General features: G+C 38.1%; 1 protein-coding gene across 1 annotated transcript in view; it reads left to right on the top strand.

The window, feature by feature from the left end:
- LOC109482769 (tricalbin-3-like) overlaps positions 1-25,424 on the top strand; it is a 57,975-nt gene that overhangs the window by 30,387 nt on the left and 2,164 nt on the right. Inside the window, exons 3-9 of the mRNA XM_019785607.1 lie at positions 2,809-2,894; positions 11,618-11,855; positions 13,811-13,939; positions 16,069-16,175; positions 17,406-17,498; positions 22,007-22,069; positions 22,749-22,879. Coding sequence (XP_019641166.1) covers positions 2,809-2,894; positions 11,618-11,855; positions 13,811-13,939; positions 16,069-16,175; positions 17,406-17,498; positions 22,007-22,069; positions 22,749-22,879 — 847 coding nt within the window. The remainder of the gene's footprint in view (positions 1-2,808; positions 2,895-11,617; positions 11,856-13,810; positions 13,940-16,068; positions 16,176-17,405; positions 17,499-22,006; positions 22,070-22,748; positions 22,880-25,424) is intronic.

The raw sequence follows: 25,424 nt of genomic DNA, 5'->3' as shown, positions 1-25,424 counted from the left end.
AATAGGTCAGTGTTGTTATCTGTTGAGCCATTAGATGGCCAGTGTTCCAGAAAAACTCACTGCTGCTTTGTTAGCACAGAGGACTAGCCACTGACAGGGAATACATGAAGCTCAAAGCTTTCCATTTATCTCACTTACGCAGGATTTCTGCCGTAGTAATTCTCTCTTTGCAACTTGCAATCAGTGGGCAAGAATGACAGATGGGTGTTTAACAGTTTTGTGCCTGACAATGCTCTAAAGGCAAAGTCATTTTGTTTTTCTTGGTTTTCATTTTGAAATCTCGACTCTGTTTATGCAATGACACTCTAATTTTGTTGTGCATTCTTTTTGTTTTCAAAAATCTTATAATTGTTACATAGATATAGTCTCTTTACAGTCAGAGTCAGTATACTTGAATACTTGGCAGGGAATAAAAGTTTTGCTGGGTGACTCAGCCTGTCTTTTGTGAAATACTGATGACTCAAAGCCAAACTGACAAGACTGTTGTACCAAACAGATGGCCAATATCATTCTAAGCACTGGTTCCGTGTAGTCTGTGTGCAAAGTGCTGGTGACGCACGAGAGTTGTACTTCAGACAAGGCCTGGTGGGACATTTCCTTGGCTGGCGCACAAATCACCACTGTGGCAGCAGAGTAACGACTTGTTACGTAAGCAGGGCTCCAGATACTTTTCTTCTGCAAACCTGCACTTGTGCAGGTTGAACATTGAAAATTACCCGCACCAGGCAAATTTCACCTGCACCACTTATAATTTAGAAGGTATAAACTGTTGAGAAACCATTGCTATTATTTTTTTTACACTTCATTGGTGGTGACAGACAAATATAGTTAAGGAAAATCCACACACACCTAGACATATTGTTCAAGTGTCCCTCTGCATGGTGTGATAGAACCTTCAATTTGTTACAATATGTTATGAGTTCTCTAGAGTGCTCTTAGGTAGGAGGACCTCCTTGTAATAAGCATGTTGTGATGACTTTGTCAAATTGTTGACTCTTTTAAAATTGTACCTGGTAACAGATGTAAAGATAAGAGTGTGGTCACATCTGGCATTAAGTGATAAGGGACTAAATTTTCAGGATTTGCCAGCTTTAGGAAACCTTTTACATAAAGCCCATCAGTGAGTAACTAGGAGAGCTGCTAACTCAAGTAATAATCCTGTCAACTCCCTCATAGTATCTACTTATTATATGGCTAGCAACAAGAAAAGGTGGAACTTCTACAAACCCATAGATAATAATGTAACACGTAATTGCCCAGAGTTGCTGTTTAATGTATATTTAGTTACATATCATTCCAACTCGTGTCTTGAAATATAACAGAATCTGATGATTGTCAAATCTCTATAGGTACAGCTCAACAGTCTCAGAAATCTCTATTGGGACACTTTGGCTTCTGTAGAAAGCTCCCCATGCAACATTCAAAAACTGTTATGGATTTCTATGTTAAGTTTTTAGGAGTTAAAAAAATCAATGTAAACATAGTCCCAGGACGTTTTTCAGGCAGTAGGGGCAAGAGGTTGTTAGTCTACTGTGTCTAGAGAATATGGTATTTGGAAGGTACATGTAGAGCCCATCCCTCTCCTTTTACCACCTTTTACCTCCCCTACTGAAGTCATGTAGTACCCATTTTACACCTGGGTAGAGTGAGAAAAGTCATGTAAAGTGTCTTTCCCAAGGTCACAACGTCCGGCCAGGAATGCAAGAAATCGAACCCGTGACCTTTTGATCTTGTGTCCGCTCGCATTAGCCACTCGGCCATGTGACACAAGTTTTCAGGAGAACATGATTGATTGGTGTGCAGTGGTACATGCAGTATAGACTCTTCGACCACTGACCTTTCTGTAAACTTGCTCAGAGGGCATGGAGATGGTTTGCAGACACCTTTCATTGACTGGCTGTCTGGTAATATTGATCCACACAGACGGCAATTTTTTTCTTTGCTATTTCCATAGTGATTTTTTAAGATTCTGATTCAGGAGCATTTCCTTCCAAGTTTGCCTTGTATCTTATAAAGGCTTGTTGATGTTGATACCAAATGATTACATCTACTAAAATAAGTTAAACATAGTTCCAGCATGTCGCATACATTCACCACCCTGAAATATGTATCTGAAGAGAAGAAGAAGAACTTTATTGCACAACAGATGTAGCGGGTACAGCATTATGGCAAAATAGAGAGTTGGTGATGCTAACATACATATTTATTACATAGTTGGTGATGCTAAAAATATTTAACAGTTCTACTAACTGTACTAAGAATCTGGTCTACTTTCATATACACTGTATAACAATATGGAGATACTAATTATACTAATCTAACCCTACTTGATAGTTATATGATATTGTGTCAGGAACTTATTACAGAATACTGTATCCTCTGCAACGCCCCATAGGTAAATTGTGCTCCTGCATTATAACTGTGCATACAATGTACCTGGGGGTGCTGCATTTAAGAGATCTCTCAAACACAGTTTGTTTTCTTCTTCTTCTTTAATTTGTCATCTTCAAATGACTTAAAGCATGATGCTTTTTCAGTAGCTTCTAGTGCAATGCAGATTTGCTACTGCTTGCGTATGCACTAAATTAATGATTCAGAGGTTTGCCAGGCCTTCTGATACTTTCTAACTGGTGGATATTTGTAAGTTGGCAGAAAAATGTTAATGGAGGTTACCTGCTGACACTAAATTTATGATTCAGAGGTTTGCCAGGCCTTCTGAAACTTTCTAAGTGGTGGATATTTGTAAGTTGGCAGAAAAATGTTAATGGAGGTTACCTGCTGACACTTATTTCTTTCTCTTGTTAACAGGTGGGTGTTCAGTGCTCCATCCATCTTTGCTAAGCTGAAGCTCCATCTGGACCCCATGCTAAACGAGATGAAACCAGGCTTTCTCGGTGAGTTTTACCACAACCAGGGCTCGAAATTAAAGGTGGTCCAATGGCCACTGACCACTGGAATTTAGGCTGTGACAACTAAACAGACACTTTGGGACATTTTTGGGACAATAGAAAAATAATCAACTTCAGAATGTCAGCCCTTCTTTTGTTTATCAGGCACACGTCCCAGCTTTTGGATCCAGAAAAGTCGCCCCAAATTTCCTGTCTACATTACAATTATAGCGCACTTGGGTACGACTTCAACACCCCCCCCAAAAAAAAAACAGGTTGAGACAGTTCATCTTTACTTCAGAACAATTGAAATTTATTTTTGGACAGTGCTGGTACAATAGGAACAATAATTTCGAGGCCTGACAACTCTAACTAAGGACTTAAAAATATTTTATTTTCAGCATACATGCACTGGTGCAGGTAACACTGAAAATTACCTACACTAGACATTGTCAAGTTTTACCTGCAAAATTCATAATTGGGGAAGTGTATCCTACTGGAAACTTTCGTGGTACCCCAGTTTATGAACGGGAGCAGCTTACTAAATATAGTACTGTTGCAGGTAGACATCAGAAATGTACACAGCTCCAATTTAACCAGCAGCAACTGCATGATTGTGCAGGGGATATTTTGAGCCATGACTAACCTTACAGCCTCTAGAATGTCTGTATAGACACTAGTAGTTTTATTTAAAATGATCAGGAACATATGTTAAGTTGTCTGAACATGGAGGTGTTAACGTTGGAACATGGGCTGTAACCGTTACTGTTACGGTAATTCCGTACGAATCTTGCAAGCCACGTGATATCCCTTCCTCCATCAAAAGCACAAGCTCTAAGTAACATTACATTTGAAATTGTACAGTACTGCAGCCTTTATTTTGGATAATGGCATATTCACTTACAGGTTAAATTGCATAACTTTCATAATTGCTTGAATTAAGGGAGGAAGAATGTCAAGTAATCTAACTTTAAGGTAATTTCTATTATATTCGATGTTTCAGAATCATTTTGCCAAAATTTTTTTCTTACGTAACTTATCATCTCTTATGTAATTCGGTGCCTTTATAAATTTCAGGTGATGATGATAACTTTCAAATAGATATGATTTATGGCTATTTACATTGTGGTAGTCAAGCAATTGGTGCAGTAAGTTGTAATGGGCTAGTGCAGCAATAAGTAGGTGACGTTTCACTGATTGATGGATATAACCTACTGCCAAAAATGACTTTTACAGTATTAATATGCTTTCTCCACGAATAAGGCCTTGCACTGAATCCAGGCCAATTGGCTATTTGTCTCAATCTGAGAAGAGCGCATGCCCCGCCAGTCTACTGATATTCATCGGCCAATCAATGCGATTTGAGCCAGCAAAAAGACCCGGGTAGCATGGTTGAGTACAGGTCATTACCTCTTGTCTATTAACAATGACAGAAGGCTATCACCGTAGGGGAGGAGTCTATCACATGCACTTTGCTGGTTTTGCTGACCTCAATTTTTATTGGTCTATATAACGTCAGTTGTGGTGTATTATATACGTATTAAAAGTTTAATAATGCCAACAGCAGATAATTCTCGCCCTGCCCTCACAGAGAGCCTGCAAGCCTTTTTATATTAGCTATCCTCTTGAATTCCACATTAATTCTTGTCGAGAAATTCTGTGTGAAGCATGCTTGCTGTAATTCCATGTAGCTGTTTATTTGTATGATCTTGAATTCAGCCTTATTAAAAAAATTCTTTGTATTGTGTAGTCGAACACAATTGTCAGACCCCTTCATGAATACAAAGTAAAGAACATTCCGATGAAGTCATGTCCAAAGCCTATATAATACAAGACAACTAGATTTACCATTAAAAATAAGTTTCCAGCCTGGCTGAATTTACCACTAAGTGTTGCTGGCCTGCCTAAAATTACCATTAAGCATTGTCAGCTGAATCCCCCCATGCAGACCCTCTAAGACATATCATCATGTTTGTCCTACAAACCTCCAGGCCTATGTGTACATGTATGTTGACTTTTATTGTATTACAGAACTCTCATGCAGGGAACTAATAATTATATTATACAAGCTTCAAGCAATCCATAATAAAATTTTCTGCCCTGGGAATCAAAAGTTTCTGCTCTGGGAAAGATTCAGAACTTGGATTTTCTTTGTATTCATTCTGTAGCTGCTCTCATAAGGCCAGGTTCATTACCAATTTACCTGACGTTACCCATTAGTTGCCAACAAAAGGATGATTTTCTTTGTACCTCAGTGGCACTTTATAATGACAAATATGCTAATATATATACAACTCCTCCACAGTGCTGCAGAATAATTTCATAGCAAAAGGGACAATATTTCATCTTTAATTTCCCCAGTGCTTGCCTCCAAAAGACCATTCAGAGACATGCTCTGTCCACATTGTACATTCCTGGTTAAGCTTCTTTGGTGTCCAATTATCAAGAACAAATTGGTTCCTCTCCCTCCACGACAACGTAGAACCCACAACAAACAGTTCCGTCTTATTCACACAAGGACACAGTACAGAGGAGGGTCCTTCCTCCCAAGAACAGTGAAGGACTGGAACAGGCTTAGCTGCGAAGTAGTAGAGGCACCTACCGTGGACACCTTTGTGTCACGTGCCTCCAACAGTCACTGAACAGTGCGGTTTTACAGTGCCCTTAAGGATTCCCGACCCAGGCTACGGATTATGGACTAATGAGATGGGATTACGGCTTGGAAAATAAACAGGTTCGCCAGAACATGTCTGACGAAGGCAGCAGAGCACTACGACATGCCAGTGTCATCACTAACGTGATGTTGGGCATTATAGAGAAGAAGAAGAAGTGAATGATGAGCCTGGAATGACTGTATCTTGATACAAGAGATAACCGGTCGTGGTCATGAATGCGTGGGAATAGCAATCTGCCGCGACCATCTAAACAGGATGTATCGTGCTGCGCACTGTGGTTATTGAGGTCAGGTCACCCCCTCCGCTCGATAGTCGCAAAGGAGAACACGGGTAATTATGATAGGACAATATTCATCTGTCAAAGTGTGCAAAGACACATCATGGTTTCAGGGTCAAGAATACCGGTAAAACTCGGTCCTTGGAGGCGAAAGAAAATTGATTTGATGGGGACTGCATTACATAATACCTAGTAGCTTAGCAGCAAAACAGACACAGAGCACATGTTGATGTCAGCTGCAGTAGCCTGATATTTTGAGGAAGGGAACATGGTTTGAAGCAGACAGAATTTTTGATGGTTAAAATTGTGTTCAAGTAGACAGTCTATAGGAAACTTGTAACAGAACTGTTACTTTGTAATTGCTGATGAGAATCTTGGATACTGACCTTTCACCGCCAAATGTCATGTAATCTTTTCCTATGCTAGATACTACTAGGGATCCTTCCCATGCAGTGTGAGTGGTTCAAACCTTACGGTCCAGTAATACGCAGATTGTACTTACTGTACAAAAGTGGTGGTTTTAGGTGGTTTTCCAGTCATACAAAAGAAAACAAAAAACAAAGTATGATTTTGTATTTACTTTATGACAAAGCAGAACCAAGCATTTGAAGGGAAAGCTTCTTACCATATCATAGTTCCATCGGGAGACTTTGGAACTGCAAATTCATGTATGACATACAAGCAGTCTCTGGTTATGACTAACATAAATGACAATAAAGTTAAGGGCCTATCGTCAGATTCATCCTTTGGGTCTCATCACTGCACATGTTCTGAACATTACTCACTGCCATTATCTTGACCTTTGAGCCTACCCGATGGCCTACAGCAACAATACTGCCATAATACTTGATGTGGTGAGAACAGGCTAAGTCATAAGATCTCTGATATGTTTTTGATGTTTATTGTCTAATTGCATGTGACCGTAGTGGCACTGAATGGCTGAGTGGTTAGGCTAGCAGACATGAGATTGACAGGTTGCCTGTTTGATTCTGGCAAGACGTTGTGCCCTTGGGAAAGGCACTTTGCACGACTTTCCTCACTTCACCCAGGTGTAAAATGGGTACCTGACTTTGGTTGGGATTGTAGAAGGTAGTGTATGGAGATGGTTGGGCTCCACCTTCCAATTCTGTGAACTAGACCAAGTGGTTCAACAACCTACTGCCCATACAGCCTCAAAAAGACTATCGAACCACCTTTAACTTTTTGTCTCTCTGTCAAAATGTGTCAAAATAAAAGCCATTTATCATTTTGTACATCATGCATAGTCTCAAATTTTTCTTCTGTATGCCAGTGACACTCACTGTAGATTTGTTTTCATTCCTATGACACTAAGCACCCATTAGTTGTTCCTATAATGACCATACCATCCAGCAGCCTTCTGAACAGAGGAGCTATACAATCAACACTAAATGCACAAAGTGTCAATTAGAAGGCAATTTTCAATGACTAACTGAAACAAAGAATGCAGTTATTACAGTTCTCGCCATAGGTTGTGCACAAAACTGTAATCATATGGAGATGATGAATCCAACACTCTGCTATACTCTAGTTGTACATACCAAGGGTGTAAATTATACTGTAATTCCTTGTTTTTTCACGGTACTTTTATGTTCACTGTAAGTTTTCTCAGTCACTTCTATGCTTACCACTTCGATAGTCAAATTGCTTTTGCTGCCTTCTCCCTCTCCTGCCACTGTGAATTTCCGTGAACGTGTCCATTTTCCTCAGACCGTGAAATTTCGCTACCAAGAGAACAAAGTGAATTACATGTGGTGCTCTAGAAGAACACCAAGAAGGTAAATTGAAGTTGATCTCTTTTCCTTGCTTTCCTTCTGAAGTACAATGCCTGCAGGAATTGAAGTGTGTGTGGGGAGATCAAATCATCGCCTGAAAGGCCTGGAGGTGTTGATGTGAAAAATTGCCTCTTCTCGCAATGATGGACATTTTCAGCATATCAAAACATCTTATCTCTATAAAAGGTACTTACACTGAAGCTGAAAGAGGCTTGAGTTATAAATTGGGAATAATCTGAGCACTCAATCTGTTTGTATGAGTGACAGGTCTGATGTTGTCAGCAACGTTACAATGAACTTGGAATTGAGGGATGCAAATCATGAAGTTCCCTTTACGTTAGAGATGCTTGGTAGTCCTGATAAGGAAGAATCCAGCCTTTCACTTTGTTACCATCTGATAGATGTACCTACAACAAACAGTGTGGGGTTTAAGGAAGTAAGATGTTTCCATTTGAAGTTTAAAACTAGGTAATGTATCATTGCTGAAAAGTTATTCACAGTAGGCACCCAAAACCTATTCTTCTTACATGTCCTTACAGAATGGTTCAAATGCAACATTGTAATCTTTCTTTCCCAACTTCACATATTAACTTGAATTCCTGAAACCATATTTTTTATTAATTACAAAGCTCAGAATGAATTTTTGCTATCTCTACCTGCCATCTTTTTGGTAATCATTACTTTAAATAATTTGTCAGTTGATTTGTCTAAGCTCAGGTTTCAGGACATTTCATTACTTGATAGCAGACTTTTCTGAATCCTTATATAATTGATATTGCACTGTAATAAGTGTCTTTTGAATGTGTGTAAAAGTAGGTAACAACTGTTACCGTTTCAGCACTAAGGACAGGGCAATTATGTGTCTATCTATCCCTGTATAGATTTTTGGTCCGAAATGGTCCTAAGATAAAAATATTCCATCATCTTTAATCATTTTTAAAATGGAATGTGAACTCGATTTGTCCATTTCTTACACTTGAAGTATGAAATGATAATGAAAATGTGCTAAGAAATGACTGTAAATGTTAATATCAGACAGATTTCCTTATCAAAAATATTTTTGTTTAGCTGCCTTGAAATTGCATTTTTCTTGTCTGTCAGAAACAGATGAGGCCAACATGTGTGACATTGCTAATTAGCTTAAATATACCAGTTCATCCGTGTAATTGTGTATCGACCCAAAATAAATGCCCTCATTTCCCAAGAGTTTGTGCTGAATCTGATATATCAAGATCTATGATATGTCATTAAGGGACAGCACTGTCAAGACTTTTCTATTTGTATGGTAGTAGGTCAAAGGTATAAGACAGTGACTAAGTATTATCAAAAACAGCATGGAGGAAAGCAGCTACATTATTTTGCATTCAAATGTTGACTCTTCAACTTTCTACTGTAGTTAGAGACCCTCTAGAAATTCTAAAGTAAATGTCAGGTTGCAGCTTCAGAACTTCTAGAACTTCCTGGCCCATCTGTACATGAGCTACATTTTCCACACCACTCAACAGAATCTTTTAATTTACTGTCTATATTACATGTGCCATATGGTGCGGCAGCCACATTTTTGTTCCTTACTTGAGGGTAGTTGAGTTGATCAAAACTATTTTTTAAAACTAGAATGAATCTAGAGAGGTGAGCTAAATCAACTTCTGTAAAATCTGTCACAATTTCACAAATAGTATAATTCTAGGCTTGTATATTTCGAAAAAAAAACCTTACATCTGGTGCAATTTTGAACTTCAAAAGGTAAAGAGAGCACAGCATCCTCATATGCTCTTGTCTGCAAACATAGTATATGATGGTATCAGGAAAAGGAGGAAATAATTTGTCTTTGCTGCACCTGTTATCTTCCTGATAGCGTCTGTTAGCACCTCCATTTATCTTTGCCGGTTAACTTCAAGGATGCAGTTTCTCACCTGCAGTATCTGCCATATGAGCTTACCATTACTGAGCAGTAAATGTGCATAATGGTGTAAACAAAGATCTGATCTTTTTCTGTTATAACGAATATGCAACAGCCAAGATTTATCAGCCCTGTAACATGTGTCGTTTCTTAGAATTACCAAAACAAGACGAATGAATAGTTACCTTGCTAATACCAAATTAGTAAGAGTTATTTGCACAAAAAATGAAAACATTTGACAAGAATTTCCTCAAAAAGCCCTGATTTTCTACTTGTACAGCTGTACAAGCCATCAACTATCATTCAAATACATTTTTAGCACTTTTCATTTTTTTCCATCTTTCTGGTAGACCATTCGATATACCACAAGCGGAGTGTAACTAATCAAACTAGGTGCCTGTGTGGCAAAGTTATGTCTTATTACCATAGAAAAGAAAGGCACCGGACAGGCTGAGAGCTTGACACACTGTTTTGGCTCTCACCCAGCAATGGCAGGAAGCTGTAGAGGTGCCGAGATATTTCACAGAGACAGCATTTGTCTGTTAAAGGTCAGCTTGAGGAACTGCCAAGTGAAGAAGACAGGAGACATATAAAGCTCCATCATCAGTTATGTCTCTGCAAAACTGCCAAGTACGGACTTGCGAGGAATGACAATGCAGCCAGCAAACACATTCTTTGTACTTGTACTGGCTTACTGTCAACTGCCAGTAAAACTAACACAAATTGGCAATATATAAATAATTTATTAGGCCACACCAATCTAATTTCTTGGTTAACAGATTTTTCTAGTAAATTAATGGAGCGGGCGGGCAAAAAAAATAAAAAATAAAAACAGGCCTAGGCATCCTAGTATAGCCTAAAATGGTACGATAGGAGCCATGAAGTCAACACACCAGGCTGGTTCAAAATTTAAACAATGAATTTTGAACTTTTAATGATATCATTGCATTGAAAGATGGAATAACTGTAACAACTAGGATGAAAAGGACTGTTTTCAACTGTTCAGGGCAAAATATAAGCATTTTGCAGTTGATTCTGAATTTCTATTTTAATTTGCATATCAGAACAATATGAAGCGGGTGAATCTGTTAACCAAGAAATTAAATTGGTGTGGCCTTATACATGTTGTACTCTGTCAGAATATTGTCTATTACATAACAAGTGATTTAGTCCTATCATAGAATGTACGTTCAGAAACCAGAGATAATACATTCAAACTGGTAACTCTCTGATAAGGTCGAGGTTGTTAAAAAGACAAATCTGGTTCTCTATGAGTATACATGTTCTGAATAAGGTCCTTGTAGCCCACAGCAATGCTTTCTTGATTTTACTGCTTTCCCTTTGGAATTATAATGCTGTTGTTGCTTTTTTTTGCTGTGAATTGCCTTGAGTTCATCGACATGGACACTCCATTGGTGTCATTTGTTATCTGCTAGAGTCAGAGTACTGAAACATCTAGTTATGTCTGACTTGGATAGCCAAGGAATGATATATTTTCAAGCATCTACCAGTATATTTTGTGTTCTGGCCTTCTATTCCCCGTTAAAATGGTATAAGGCCCAATCAATGTGGCTAAAGGAAAAATATAATTGTATATGCGTACTAGGTAATAATTCATTGACTGACATCTTATTCCTAACCTTTGTGATCTAATATCAATCCAATGATATATGAGAATCTTTTAAACTCATTTTTACGTTGCCAAGGATCTATTGCATCTACACTGATGCTGACAATAATCTTTATTATATAATCAGGCTGAATCTGAAAGCAATTCAATTAAGTCTCAAAGTAATCCAATGAAATTTCTTTTTCTTTCTTGTTTCATCATCCTGATTGCAGCTAAAATGTCAAACAAAAGTTTGGTTGATCTATAATCCATTACTAGCATTGCTATATGGTATATTATACAGCTTTCTGACATTCAGTACTATACTTTCATTTTAGTGTCTTTCAGGGTGAGAAAACTAGTAAGGGCAATCACCAGTTTTGCCTCCCCCTCTGTTGTAACATATGGAAAATTCTAATAAACAATTTTGTCATTTCCTCACTGACTAACAATGTATTGTTTATACTGGCTGTAGACAGCATTGAGTTGACGTGTTTCACCCTTGGAGATCAGACACCGCACTTCCACCTGGTCAAAGCATACGAGTACTCGGACATGATGACCAACCCTCGTGTGGCGACTCCGGAGAACATCACAAGTCCCCCGCTGGACATGGCTAAAGTGAGCGACTACCAGCTGGTTCTGGAGGCTGATGTGGGGCTGTGCTGCGCCGACTTCAAGATGATCTACACAGCAAGATTGGGGGGCAAAATGTAAGAATAATGTAGCTTGAAAGTTCACCTGTGTTGGTAGAAGTCATTATGAAAAAAAATGTACTGTTACTAACAGTAGTTTCCAACAGAAGTGTTTTCAACTGTTCAACTACAGTCGAATGAAAATCTTTAGAAAAAGGTTAGCAAGATTCTTACATCATGAAAATTATTAATTAATACATATTTGAACTGTAATGACTGTAATTTCCAACAGACAAATTTTTTACTGTTCCACTCTGGTCTTTGTCAAGGAATGAGCAGTCCACTGCTTCAGTGACATCATTTGTCATATGAAGATACATGTAGCAAACTTTCTGCAACTCATATGATCTGCTGCTCACCAAGTTGTGTGGTACCTAAACCATGTGGGTTGAACAGTTGAAAATTTCAGTAAATCCAGTACATAAGTGTTGAAAATTATAGTTCAAATTTGATTCATAATGTAACTAACAATAAGTGTCTTGCTAACCTTTCTGAATGGATTTTTCATAACAGTATGATTATTTGAGAATCAATCGAGGCACTTTCTGTTAAGTTAAAGAATCACAACACTTCATGTTAATTGTTAGAAAAGGAACAAAAACATTTTATTTTTGTATAACGGCTCACTGCTACATTATCACCAAGATGTTTACCATATGTAAGCATGAAAAATATTTTTTCCCTCTGTAGCACAATGCACACACAAATAACTACTTCCAGCCTTTATAAACTGAGCAGACACATCCTGGTTTGAAACACTATATTTCAGGCACTACTTTGACTGTTCAAATTGGCCATCTGGGGATTTTCTTGGGTTTAGATCTTGCAACCTTCTGCTGGTGATTTGGCAAAGGAGTGAAATGTGCTGACGTCAATTGGGCCTGACAAACACTTTCAACAGCATAAATCACCACCCAGACTCGTGTCTGGGACAAATTACCTTGCAGGATACACGGGAGACCCTCCTTGTAAAACTCGTTTGATTTAGACTGATTAGACAGTTAATTACAAAAATCTTCTGGGACCATGTCTGCTCAAACACTACATTCAGGTGTCGTATATCACTCTAGCTGTCACTTCTAAATAAACAAAAGTTGTGAGCACTACATATCAATCAAGTGCAACTACAGTATAACAATAAATTCAAATAGTGTAAATATTGGTGACACTGTAAAAATTGGTAACATTTTAGGCGTCAAAATCCTGTATCAGATCATCTGAACCTTTATCATGTTCCCAGACGGTGATTTCCTGTTGTTTCCTACATGAATCATCATTAGTGTTATCACTAGACATCAGGAATTAAACACAGCCACAGGAACAAGGCAACACGGGAAGCGGGGATTAGATTCTAGTTGATGAATGTTCTCGCTAAGTTTCAAAAAGTTCTTGCTGTGGCAAGATGAATGTTTGCCTGTGGCAAAACCGCATGGAGATGAGTCTTTGAAGATGGAAAGTGTGAGAGCAACACTTATATGTTTAAATCATTATATGCACAGACTCTTTCCATTGAATGAAAAGTGGGATTTACCAATGAACATGAAGGAACATAAATGCCAGTCTGGTAATGTTTTAGGCATAAGAGTTACCTGTCATGTACAAGGTATAGTTATTATGACAAAAGTCTAAGTTCATGCTAAGATGTGTAGTTATGGTGTAGGCAACTATTCCAAAATTGAAATGTCAGACTTAGCTGGGACATAACTAAAACAACCCCTTGAGTTAGATAGCAGGGCTCACTCCTCAAAAAATGTGATTCACCAATAAGTTGATACACACAGGGAATCTACAGATGCGATAGGTTATGAGCTAAACCAACCATTACTAGACTCAACCTTGTTATCATTGGTAAATTTCACTTTGGTAAATTCCACTTTTCATGCAGTTCAAATCTGAGTGAGTGTGCTGTTGATACAATCATACGCCCCCCCCCATAAGAAATGACTGACATTTCTCCATGCCCTTTGCTTCAGGATGGGTGCCAACATCGATGTAGCTGTGGAGAAGCTGAACATCTCTGGAAAGATGCAGTTTGTGCTGCACATGGACAATGTGACCAAGTTTCCTCACATCGCCAGAGCAACCATCTGCTTCATAGAGAAGTATGTACTAGTCAAAACTGGATAGATTTGCCAAGAAGTAATGACCAATACATGTACATCACTAGTAGTTGGATGAAATTATTTCAAAACAAAATTCACTTTAGTTTGAACATCACAAAGATTCTGATGCTTTCTAAAGCATGGAACATCACTAAGATGCTCATCCTTTATCATATAACAACCTTTATTGTTACCACTGACATACATTCTGTACATAGTTTGCCACATACATATATGTTCTGTATGTAGGGTGACTTTATTCATACATGTATTTAGCTTTATTAGATTTTTAGTTGTAGAAGACCATACAAAAGTACTTTTTGTTGAATCCGTTCTCTTTTCTCATAACAGCTCATATTTCAGCACCAAGGAAAGCGAAAGAACACTTTTAATAAGATTTGCCTTTTTTACTGAGTGATAATGCAACTCTGTTATTTCAATTGATTAGAAATTTGTAGTTTTATAGTACATATCACACTACATGAAATAGCCAAACAATGAACAGTCTGTCCTGTGGCAGAAACAAAGAGGATCCAATCATCTTTCCAAGATTTTCCTGTTGCTTCATCTGTATTTTGCTCATGAGCCTGCCCCAACAAAAGGCAATACGTTGCTTACTTCTTGATATCCTGTACCATGCAAATTATATCACACTCTTCTGCTGGATTTTGACACTACAGAGTTTACAAAGTGTTGTCAGTTGGCATAATTGATTGCTTCACTTTTGAGAATATTAACTGTTGATTGGCTCACCAAGATCTAAGCTATGAACATGATGGATAAGTCCAATTTCCTGTAGCCTGAAATGCTACCAATTTCTGAATGTTCTACAGATCAATAGATATGAATGTGAGAGTCTTGACGTTTCAGAAGCAGATAAAAAAAGTGATATCCTGACCCAGCTATACTAGAGAGTGTTTGTCAATGCAGACATTACGACAAAGTCATGAATTTGAAGCAAAACAATATCAACAGTTCTTCGAATGAAAGCTCATCTGTGTTGGTAGAATCCATAGTTGAAAAGTTCAAGCTTAGTTCCAACACAAGAAGGGAACTCACCATAAATTTTTGGTCAATCTCGTCAACCTTCGTCAGATGTGTGATGCAATCACTGACTCTCCGGAAGTCGGAAGCGTGATGACGTCAGGAGCGCATCAAAAGTGGCAGGAAGACGGAATCTCCCACCATCATGGTTTAGAAAGGGTTGATGGGCCCTGATGTAAATTGCCTCCTTCACGCCCCTTACAAAGTAGTCCTTCTCTATGTCCAGTATGTGTACCTTATCAAGTGTAATTGTGTGCCCTGGGGACTAGATATTAATGTTATATATATGTGTTGTGAAACTTTGGATATAGTGGAACCAGTGCGCCTGTGCTCAACAGTTCTTAGTGAGGGAGCTTCAGGCTTGTGCCTCAAGACCTATGTATGTAGAAGAACCCTTAACTCAATATCAAGAAGTGAAGGGTGACCCAGTGTGGTATGCAATAAGTGTGATCTGTAGCAAGGCCACGTTAGCCTGGTTGCTGTCCTCCATTAGTTTACCACTAGCTGCCTTGTCACTGGCTAAGCACGGAGCAGTGGCAAGGGTGTTGACAGTAATCTACAGAGGACAGCAACCAGGCTAAAGCTGTATTGCACCATAAGGCCACATCAATTGAATCAGTTGTTTTCGGATTTGCTTGCTTCATTTATGTTTTTTCTGAAAAATAAACTGCAAAATGCTCATAATTTGGCCCCAACAGTTAAAGAAAGTTCTTGTGTTCCTAGTTGTTACAGTTTTCCCACTCAACACGGTGCAGAAAAATTCATTGTTTGATTTATAAACTGCCCTGGTTTGTAGACTTCATAGCTTCTGTGATCATTTGGGGCTATCATAGGATGCCTAGACCCATTTTTACTTTTTTTGCCCTGTCGCTTCATATTTTTCTGAAATAATCCGAGAACCAACAAATCAAATTGGTGTGGCCCAGGTTACTAGAAGAAAAGCAACAGGCTTTGTCTAAGTTGAGGATAATAAGACAACTGTTACAACAACTACAACAACAATTGTTAGTACAGACTTTTCCTCAGTTTAGGATAACAAAACAACAACAACAATTATAACAACAACAATGGAGTTTTCCTTCCAGACCAGAGGTGTGGTTCTCCATCCGGATGATGAAGGCAGTGAAACTGATGGATGTTCCTGTGCTGAAGACATGGCTGCACTCTCTACTCATGGACGGACTCATCACCTGTGAGAGTCTTTTTTATATTTTTGATTATTCTGAATTGTGACGATTACAATACGGTGGCTATCACAAAAACATTCACATAGATACATTTAACTTGACTAAATTGAAATTAAATCTAAGCAAATAAAATTGATATCAAAATCAAAAGTTAATAATAAAGTTATATTATATAATAGTATTTCCAGATGTCATGTTTCAAAGGGTATGTTCAGTAAACATTACATGTAGATGGAATGACCAGATGGGAGGACATAGAAACAAGTTGTTTGACATGTAAAATGTAGGGCGTAGGGGATATTGGTTGTTAAGAATATTGTAACCTGGATAGCTATTGGTAAGAGCGGTTGAAAGCGGTTTGTGTAGGAGGCAATGTACAGTGGTGGCTAGTGTTTGTCTCAGTTCTTGTCAATCATCACAAGTGTCTGACTTCACACAGTATGATCAGTGCATGGTTTTAAGCAGATCGACACAGATATAGCCACTGCCACCAAGTACAGTAGGGGCATCATGGCTAGATAGCTTTAAACAAGGCAAACAGATGTTCAAAGGTTAGGCGTAACAGGTATTTCAGTGTAATATAACCAGCTGCTGCCATGCCACAGGTCTGTGAAGTGGGTATGTTATGCCAAAGGGCAGTTATACTGGCTATACAGATACAGACACTGGCAACGATTATTTATTGTTACATGTGCATTGCTTCATCTGACATTTTATGTGTAAATTCATTCTGAAGTTTTTTAATATTCAAAACACATTCTATTATAAGCTATTTAGGTGCATTTAATGACAATGACCTATACCAGGATTTACAATCATAAGGTAATTCCTTATATGAAATGTCATATGAACATAAGCTTTAGCATACAGAAGTATCCATTTAGCTATCAATTCCCTATTGATTAATTGGATTAGGCAGCAGGGAAAATGCTTAAGATGTTAAATGCTTTTTCTGTCCTTGTTTTATCAGACTTATATGAAATCAATCTTCGGAATCAATCATACTTGTAGTAGAGAAGTATGACTTCATTAGAGCTGTATTGTATTTCATGAAAGCTCAAATTCAAGGTCACGAGACACTTCATAACAATCCCTTGGCAATGATTGAGTATACATGTACAGTACTTTACCTACATGTAATTTTTAAACACTATTTTGTGCAGAATTTCTTGTAGCAACTGGGTTGAGACCACTGAATCTAGGATTGAAGGACATGACCCTTTTTTCTCCTACAGCATTAGTGGACCCTGGTAAGATGGAAATCAAGTTGGCATCTCCAGATTCTGACCAAGAGTTCAGGCCAGAGCTGTCACGTAGAGACTCCAAAGGTTTGTTCCTACAATATCTTTATGATATAATATCTAGGCTGCAACATGAGGCATCATCGAAAGCACTAGTAGTAACATCTGATGAGGAAACACATGCAAACATATTTCGTAAACTAATTTCATTAGGTTCAACTTGGTAGAATGTATTGGAGTTGTCTTTTACACAACCTTACTATATCTCTCACCTGCTAACTTTTCAATGACACCTTTCTCAGAGCTTTTGAAGGGACACAAAACTTAGCCACATTTGGGATTGTGTTTGATTGGTACAAAGGCACCACTAACATCGTCTATTTATAGCAGCAAGAAGTAGCACTCCAGTCAGAAGCTCTGAGGAAAAAGTCTGATAATCATTGAAATATAAGCATGTGAGAAATATTACTGGTTGTGTGAAAGAAAACTCCAATATATCCTATGCAACCATTTAAAGCATTCATCCTATGTGTAACCATTTTTCTCATGCTGCTGCAGTGCTTTAAAGCTGTCATAATTAACTATAGAAAAATGCTTTACAAGTCATAAATGTCTTGTGAATTTACTGTTTAAAGTATAAACTGTTTCTTTATTGTCAAGATGGGACCCCAGCAAAGCAACACAAGCTTTGGAAAAGCTAACAGTAAAGGTGGTAGAAAAATCATAAAAATGGATCAGACCCTTTGAGTCAGAAATGACCATGAAATTGACAGTAAAGTGCTGTCATCACATTTTTGCAGCTTAAGAGCTCATTTTCATGGCACCTTGCAGGGAGATTCTACTCTGTTTTTAAACTTAGAAGTGTTATCCTGGGAGATTCCACAGCATTGAATGTGCCAGGCACTGCGTTTCAAGCATTTTCTAAAGTAGCTGTGGGACTCTTCACAGCCACTTGTTCCTATGTGGATTAATCTTCATTGTAAGGATGATGGCAATTTTGCATGCAAGATGGATGTTTGGATGACTCTTTTGCAGTTGAAACAGTGCCAGACATTAGCCTACTCTGCAAGTTGAGAGCTATTGCAGCTGTAGAGATAAGAATGAGTTACAAAAAAGTAGTAAAAAACAGGTACATGTACAAATGTAGGACAGCTTGAATACTGTCAAGAAGTAAAAATTTTCATAGGGATGAAGCTTTCTATTTGTATGCAGCACGACTTTTTAAAGACTTTGATAACTTAAAAGCAAACACAGTCATTATTCCTCAAATGTACTGCCACTGGCTATATGAAAGGCTATGCGTTCTGCCTCCTCTATGTGTGAAGCACTTTCAAGAGCTTAAAAGCTTTATAGCAGGTAATTTGGTATTTCTGACATATTGTGACCTCTCGCAACAAACCAGTGCACGTAGATAATCCTCATCCATAGACGGAAAGGTTCAAAGCTGAGGGTCACTGTTTGTGGTTATGCAAGGCTGTATATTATTCAGAAAGGTAATAGCTTTTACCTGAAAACTTCTTTTTGTGTGTGCCCAAGCTATGATAACTTGGCACAACCTTTTATCTCTTCTATAGTAAAGTAAAGCCGCGATGATTGAAGGCCAGACAGCTTCTGAGGGAGTTTGCGATGCGTGGAAGATGGTAGACCGTGTGGCATCCATTTTCATCAGGCAACTTAAAAGAGAACTTCATCTTTAACAGCATCACCTGTGGCCATGCATCCATAAGATGACTAACATTGACTATCTATGCATTTTTCAGTCAAGAAGCCAGTCTTTCAAAATGTGACCTGAATATTTGAAGTAAAAATTCTCATTTTTTTCCTATTTTGAACAACAAACTGGATCATACAGAAAAAGTCATTGTCTGATGTGGTCTGCTGAATATTATATGGTAATGTAAAGGGAAGGCAGTCAGCACCAAGGACAGGGAATATAGTGTGTACATGTGCGGAGGGTTAGAGCTTCATATACTAACCACTTCAAGTTGGAACACACTGAATATTTAAGACCTCTAGGACAGGGAAAGACTGCTGAGAACTGGCTTACTTCTGACTTCAATCATAATGACAAATGTGCCCTATCCAGCATATAGCAGTAGATGTGTGTGAGCGCTGCATTGCCATCAATTCTGATGACCTAGATTTTGATAATAATATTTTGCAGTTTGGACCTATGTTATACTACTTACATGCTTTAGCAAAAGGCTGTTCTCCTCAGTATCAACGCTACCAAACAGATGATATCAATGACAACCAGGGTCTATAAAAAGATCTTAGCAAGTAAACATCTGATAATCAGCAGGCATCATTATATTTCACTGCACACCATGGTATGGATGAAATATATTTAGTTTGTTTACATGGTTTTCTCATTTCTGTGCATTGTACGTCATACATACTCAGGCTTGGAGAATTCCAGTATTGTATCACAAAGTCCATTTTGAAGTGCACTCGCATGTTGTTGTGCATGGCTTCAAAATATGATTTGTTTTCTGTTCAATTTTAATTCATCTTCATTGTTTCAGAACATACATTTCCATATCATGATAGCATGATCAGTCCAGCAGAAAACCAAGGTATCTATTTGTTGTATTAAATGTTTTTGTGGTGTTTTCAAAAGTCACCCCTAGTTCCACCCTTACAATGTTTTGTCCTTGATCAATGTGCAAGATAGGATGTGGACCACCAAGGTCAAATATTAGGACTTTCTTCCATCACTACTTTTGAAAGAAAAATTATATTTGCCATCGTTCCAAATACACAATTCCATGCTTTGCAATGAAAAGGACCAATTGGCATCCTTTCAACTTCACCTATCTCATGTAACACACAATCATGTGCATGGCAGACCAAATTCCCATAATCCCATAATCATGATCTTGTCAATTCTTATTTCATATCTTTCCCTCCCAATTCAAATTGTTACTTCCTACATATGATGAGGATTATAACTGGTTCACTGACGAATTGAAAACTTTTTGCAGCCTGGAGGCTGAATCTGCAAGATTCAATTACATTTCATTCCATGCCCTCTATTGTAACTTAAAAACTAGGTTTAGCTTCAAATCTATAGATGGTAGAATCAATTCTACACTTTCGAGGTGATGAAATATTCAAACATGTCTTCAATTGGCAATACCTTGTACAGAATTTGATACCAATTATCTATACGTACATGTACATACTCTTATCATCAATTTGTATTTACTCAAACCTTCAGAGAAGTGGCAGAAGTAGTCATAGACTACCATTATAATGATTTTTATAGACTACAATGTAGTTCATTTCCTGTGTCAGCTGGAACAAACAGGAAGATTGGTCTTGACGTCTGCTCACCCCAATGCCATTTCTAATCAAATCACTGACTGGGCCACTCTAAATCTTTCATAAACCTGTGTGAGAACAGAGTGTACTACAGACTATAATCAGAGATGGATGAAATCTTTTTAGTTCTTACAGACATGTGAAGATGGGGTTTTGGCCGGTAAATCTCACATCTTTTTATGTTGCCGTAGTCGTATATTAAGCATTTCGGGCAGAGCATCCTACACCTGTGCAAGACCCTGTTTTTTCAAGGTTTTTGCATCAGAATTTTGCCTGTTGCAGACGATATCTTTATGATGCAACATTTGAAAACTATAGATGGAATGCCATCCTTAAAAAAGCAAATAAGACCTAATTATTTCATTAAAAGAGATGTTCTGCTGATGTGCTGGTCACGTACATGGTACATTTTGTTTGTAAATGGTGTGATTTTCGTATTTGTGTTTTTCTACATTTACTACAAAGTCTGCTCTAGTTATTTGGTGGTTTCTTTCCTTGAATACACTAAGTGACACTACATGTAGTCATGAAATCAAGTGCATGAAATCTGTTGTTTTGTTTTCTTTGCTGTGTGAAGGCGACTGTGTCACCCACCTTGTCTTCCTTTGCCAGTTGTGTTGTATTTCTTTCATTTTTGGCACACTTTGTTTTGTCGTTGTACAAAATGGTGAATATTAAATCACAATCATAGATATGATAGTTGTTCATGGTCTCTATCTCACTGGGACTGACAAAGGAAGACTTGGAAGAAGAGATATCTCTGTCTTGTAAAGATGTGTTTAAAGAGTTTCTCACTGTAATTTTACCAGATGTACTTGTCCAAACTCCATGATAAGACAAAAGTATCTCAATTTCCTAGGGGAAATACAAAATTTTTACTGTTGGAAGGCAATTGCATTTTGTAACATATACATACTAGTAATAATAAAGATTGTACTGTCATTTTTTTGTGTTAATTAAAGAATTTATCATCTCATTACTTCCTGAAGGAATGAAAAATGATTGATTTTAATCTTCAAAACATCTGGGTAGCTCCTACAACAGTCTAAGATGCAGGCCTGTTTATCATATATATTAATTAAAAGAACTTAATTTTACAATCCTTTGGTGGCGAGTTGCATCATGTCACAAATGGAACATCTCCAAGTTGATAAAACTAATAAATCTCTGTCCACTTCCAGATTTAATTACTTGCTCAACAAGTATAGTTGAGCAGTGTACTTTTTGCTGACAGAAAAATGACATAATCTAATTTCATTCTTTTATTTCAGCCAAGGGTGTCCTTGCAGTGACCTTGAGCAGCGTCCCTCCCAAGCTGAATGAGTTTGCTCAAGGTTCGTCATCACCTTCTTTTCTAAAACTTTTTCTTTTTTCAAAAATGAAAAGAATCATGTAGCAACAAGGGGACCAAAGAGAAATTACAAAAAATGAAAACTTCGTTGGAGATCGTATCTGGATTTTAAAAACAAACAAAAAATGGACATCTTAGTGCGGAATCTTGGACAAATCCAATTTTAACCTGTTAATTGCTGCTTCCCTCTATTCCATTTCTGGATTTGCCTATAGGCTAATGTTTTGGCCATCAGTGAGTTGTGGACTTAATTAGAAAAATGCACTGCCTGGGGTCTCAAAAATGCGGTTCTTCACAAAATGAGCTGTTAACATCATCTATTAGTGTGTAGCAAAGTACCACTTACATGGTGAAACTTTAATGACTAGTATATTGTGCAGACGATAAGGAAAGAATTTTTGCACTGCTGTGAAGACACTAAGTATTACCACCATGTCAAAAGAAACAATTCAGTTGACACTTGTCTGATACAGATTTTACAACACAGTTTTATTCCGTTGATAAGATATCAAATTTCATGGTCTGAGGAAAATGGACATGTTCATTCTATAACACTATTCTAGTCAAGCTATTAGTACTCTAGCAACTGGAGTGGCCAGTTGCTTGTCATTGAGTAACTGTTGCTTTTATATATCGTGCAACAATTCATTTCCCCATTATAGTATTTATGGAGGAGACCAGGTGGTGTGTGCTGAAGTTGGGGGAACAGAAGGAGGTGACTCAGCAGACCCTGGCTACGGCCAAGTGGCAGGACACCTGCGCATTCCTTATAGACGACCTTGACAAGGACAAGGTCAGTTTCATATCTGGTTTTCAGCCTTCAGAATCTCCGTGGAAGGCAGGTCAGCACCATGGCAAAATGTCTAGGGTTCTCACACCCACAGATTCAAGAAAAAACTTGAAAGTTTGGCAATGTGAAGATTATTAATAAGCCATCAGAGAACAACCCAGAAGTGATATGCCATTTATACTGTCTGAATATAAACTGGTGGAAATACATTGTATGACATACACATTAATTTAATGGCTGATTGTCCGCAATTCTGTATAGATTACCTCAAGAAGGACAAGGTTGGTTTTCTCACCTATCTGGTTTTCAGCCTTCAAAAATTTCCTGATTGTTAATTCTTTGCTGTTTGGCATCTTCTTGGCAAGCAACCAATGCTACTTTCAGGTAGCATTTTGGTACTGGTTGAAATTGAAACAAGCTCAATATTGCATTGAACCCCCAAGTTGATACAGTTGGAGACAAAGTTTCGATCAAAGCACTGCAAATGCTTTCAAAAGTAGTAGACTTCTGTTGTCGACCCAGAATAGACTGCAAAAAATATTGGGGTCAAGCCATGTGACGTGCACTGAGAAAAAATAATTCAGAATCTGTATTTGATGTATTGTGATGTCTCTTGGCTCTGTGTCAAGCCCTGCAGACGTCTGTTGGCACCCTTGCTTTCGAAATGTAGCTGCGCACAAGCATTTTTGATTCGTCATGGCATGATGTTCCAAGAATAGATGTTGGAAAGAGCTGGAATTCAATTTGAATTTGGAGAATAGTCAGAATGTCGTGTTCAAGAAATCCCCTGGTTATATAAAATGGTGACTGGCTAGCGCTTCTGGCACCCTGCCTTCCTGTACCCTTGAGCCTTCTCACCAAGACGTGCAGAGCTAGTTTCTGTTCCTCTGTGTGCAATACTTCAGGGTGAAGCACTTCCTACTATGAATATAAAAGAGTCAGACTCAACATCTGCAGAGAAGTTCTACTTCAACACTATTGTCTAATACTGTAATGATCTTGTATATTTTTGAGACAACAAGTTACATGTTGATGCTTCTATAGTTCCATGGATTGACAGGGCACAGGTAACATTATAGCTGCAATGAAATGAGTGAAAATTCCCTGCAGTACCATAATCTCTGTTTTGTCATGTAAAGTTGTATAGAGTTACGTACAAATTCCTTGAACTCTTTGAAAATGATAAGTGTCTTTTTGGTGTGTTCTACTAGGTTGGCATGTGAGCAAATATTGATAAGTCACTTAGGGAGTGGGTCAATAACTTTGGCCACACTGTGCCTCGCTCATGAATTTTAATCAAGGAAGCAAATCCCATGAAATCATTTACTGACACCTCAAAGTACGTTGACAAATGTCCAAGACTTTGATTTTTTAGGTCAGCAATTATGTAGGTCCATCTGCGGAGAGCAATTACATACGTCTTTCATGTGAAGATGAATAGAAAACGTTTTGAAAATTTTCTGTGTGCTACACAAAACAGGGTCAGTGCAATTAGGCACCATTTATGGTTCCCAGGACCATGTTTCACACAAATGGCACCCCTGCCACTGTTAATGGTCTGTCCCGTTTGTCTTGCTGTTTGGAACTTAAAAGCTCCACTCTCATATTCCAATCAATACCTTACAGCAGTCCTTCCGTCTTGGGAGGGATGCTCATCTCCTGACATCAACCGATTCGATTGTCTGCGGATCAGCCAGATGAAAGATGTCAAAGGATTTCTAAAAATGTTGAGTTACTTTCGGGTGTTGGTTTGTGACAGAGATGAGTTGAGGTGTCAAAACAAGTCTTTGATGTGTTTATCAAGGAAGGACACTCAGGTAAAAATGTTTTCACTGAAACAGTACACTGGAGACAGTAAAGGTGTACGGTGCTGAGAGAGGATTCAGGTGATTTATTCATGGATCAAGAGAAGATTTGACACATTTTTATTTCTGCTGCTGGTAATACAGGGTGATTTTTTGTAACATCTACAGTTCATACTTTAACATTCCCTGGTAAAGAAATCTGATAGCAAACTAGAAAGGCCAATATTTGCTTTGGAGCAAATACAGCGATGGGTTCACCACATTTTACGACATGGCAGGGAAAGAATGAGAAACACAAGGGAAAACAATGATTTACATTGATATAACTATAATATGAAGTAAAATACAACTAAAACAACAGTTGGATAGCTATTCCCTACTTTATTGGTTAGGATTTTTAATTGCATAATGCAAACTGTTGATTTTCAAAATAAAAAAAAACGTCCATGCCCCGCATTCCAATGCTGGAGCAGGAAAGCTTGAAATACCTACCAAAACACTTGAATACAGACATACTGTCAGTATGGAAATGCTCTGTGCAGGTGTTAAATCAAGTTAAATCCCCAACAGCCAATCAGCAAGAAATGCTCTGTGCAGGTGGAATGCTCTGTGCAGGTGTTAATCAAGTTAAATCCCAACAGCCAATCAGCAAGAAGAATAGAGGAAAGCTGCATGCCTATTGGTTGATGCCCTGCATTCCATTGTGATGACTCATGCCCAAACGTGGTAAACAAGGCACACTA

Source organism: Branchiostoma belcheri, unplaced genomic scaffold, assembly GCF_001625305.1.
Source record: "Branchiostoma belcheri isolate BF01 breed outbred unplaced genomic scaffold, Haploidv18h27 scaffold60, whole genome shotgun sequence".
Taxonomy (NCBI): domain Eukaryota; kingdom Metazoa; phylum Chordata; class Leptocardii; order Amphioxiformes; family Branchiostomatidae; genus Branchiostoma; species Branchiostoma belcheri.
This window is presented reverse-complemented; position numbering and strand designations above follow the sequence as displayed.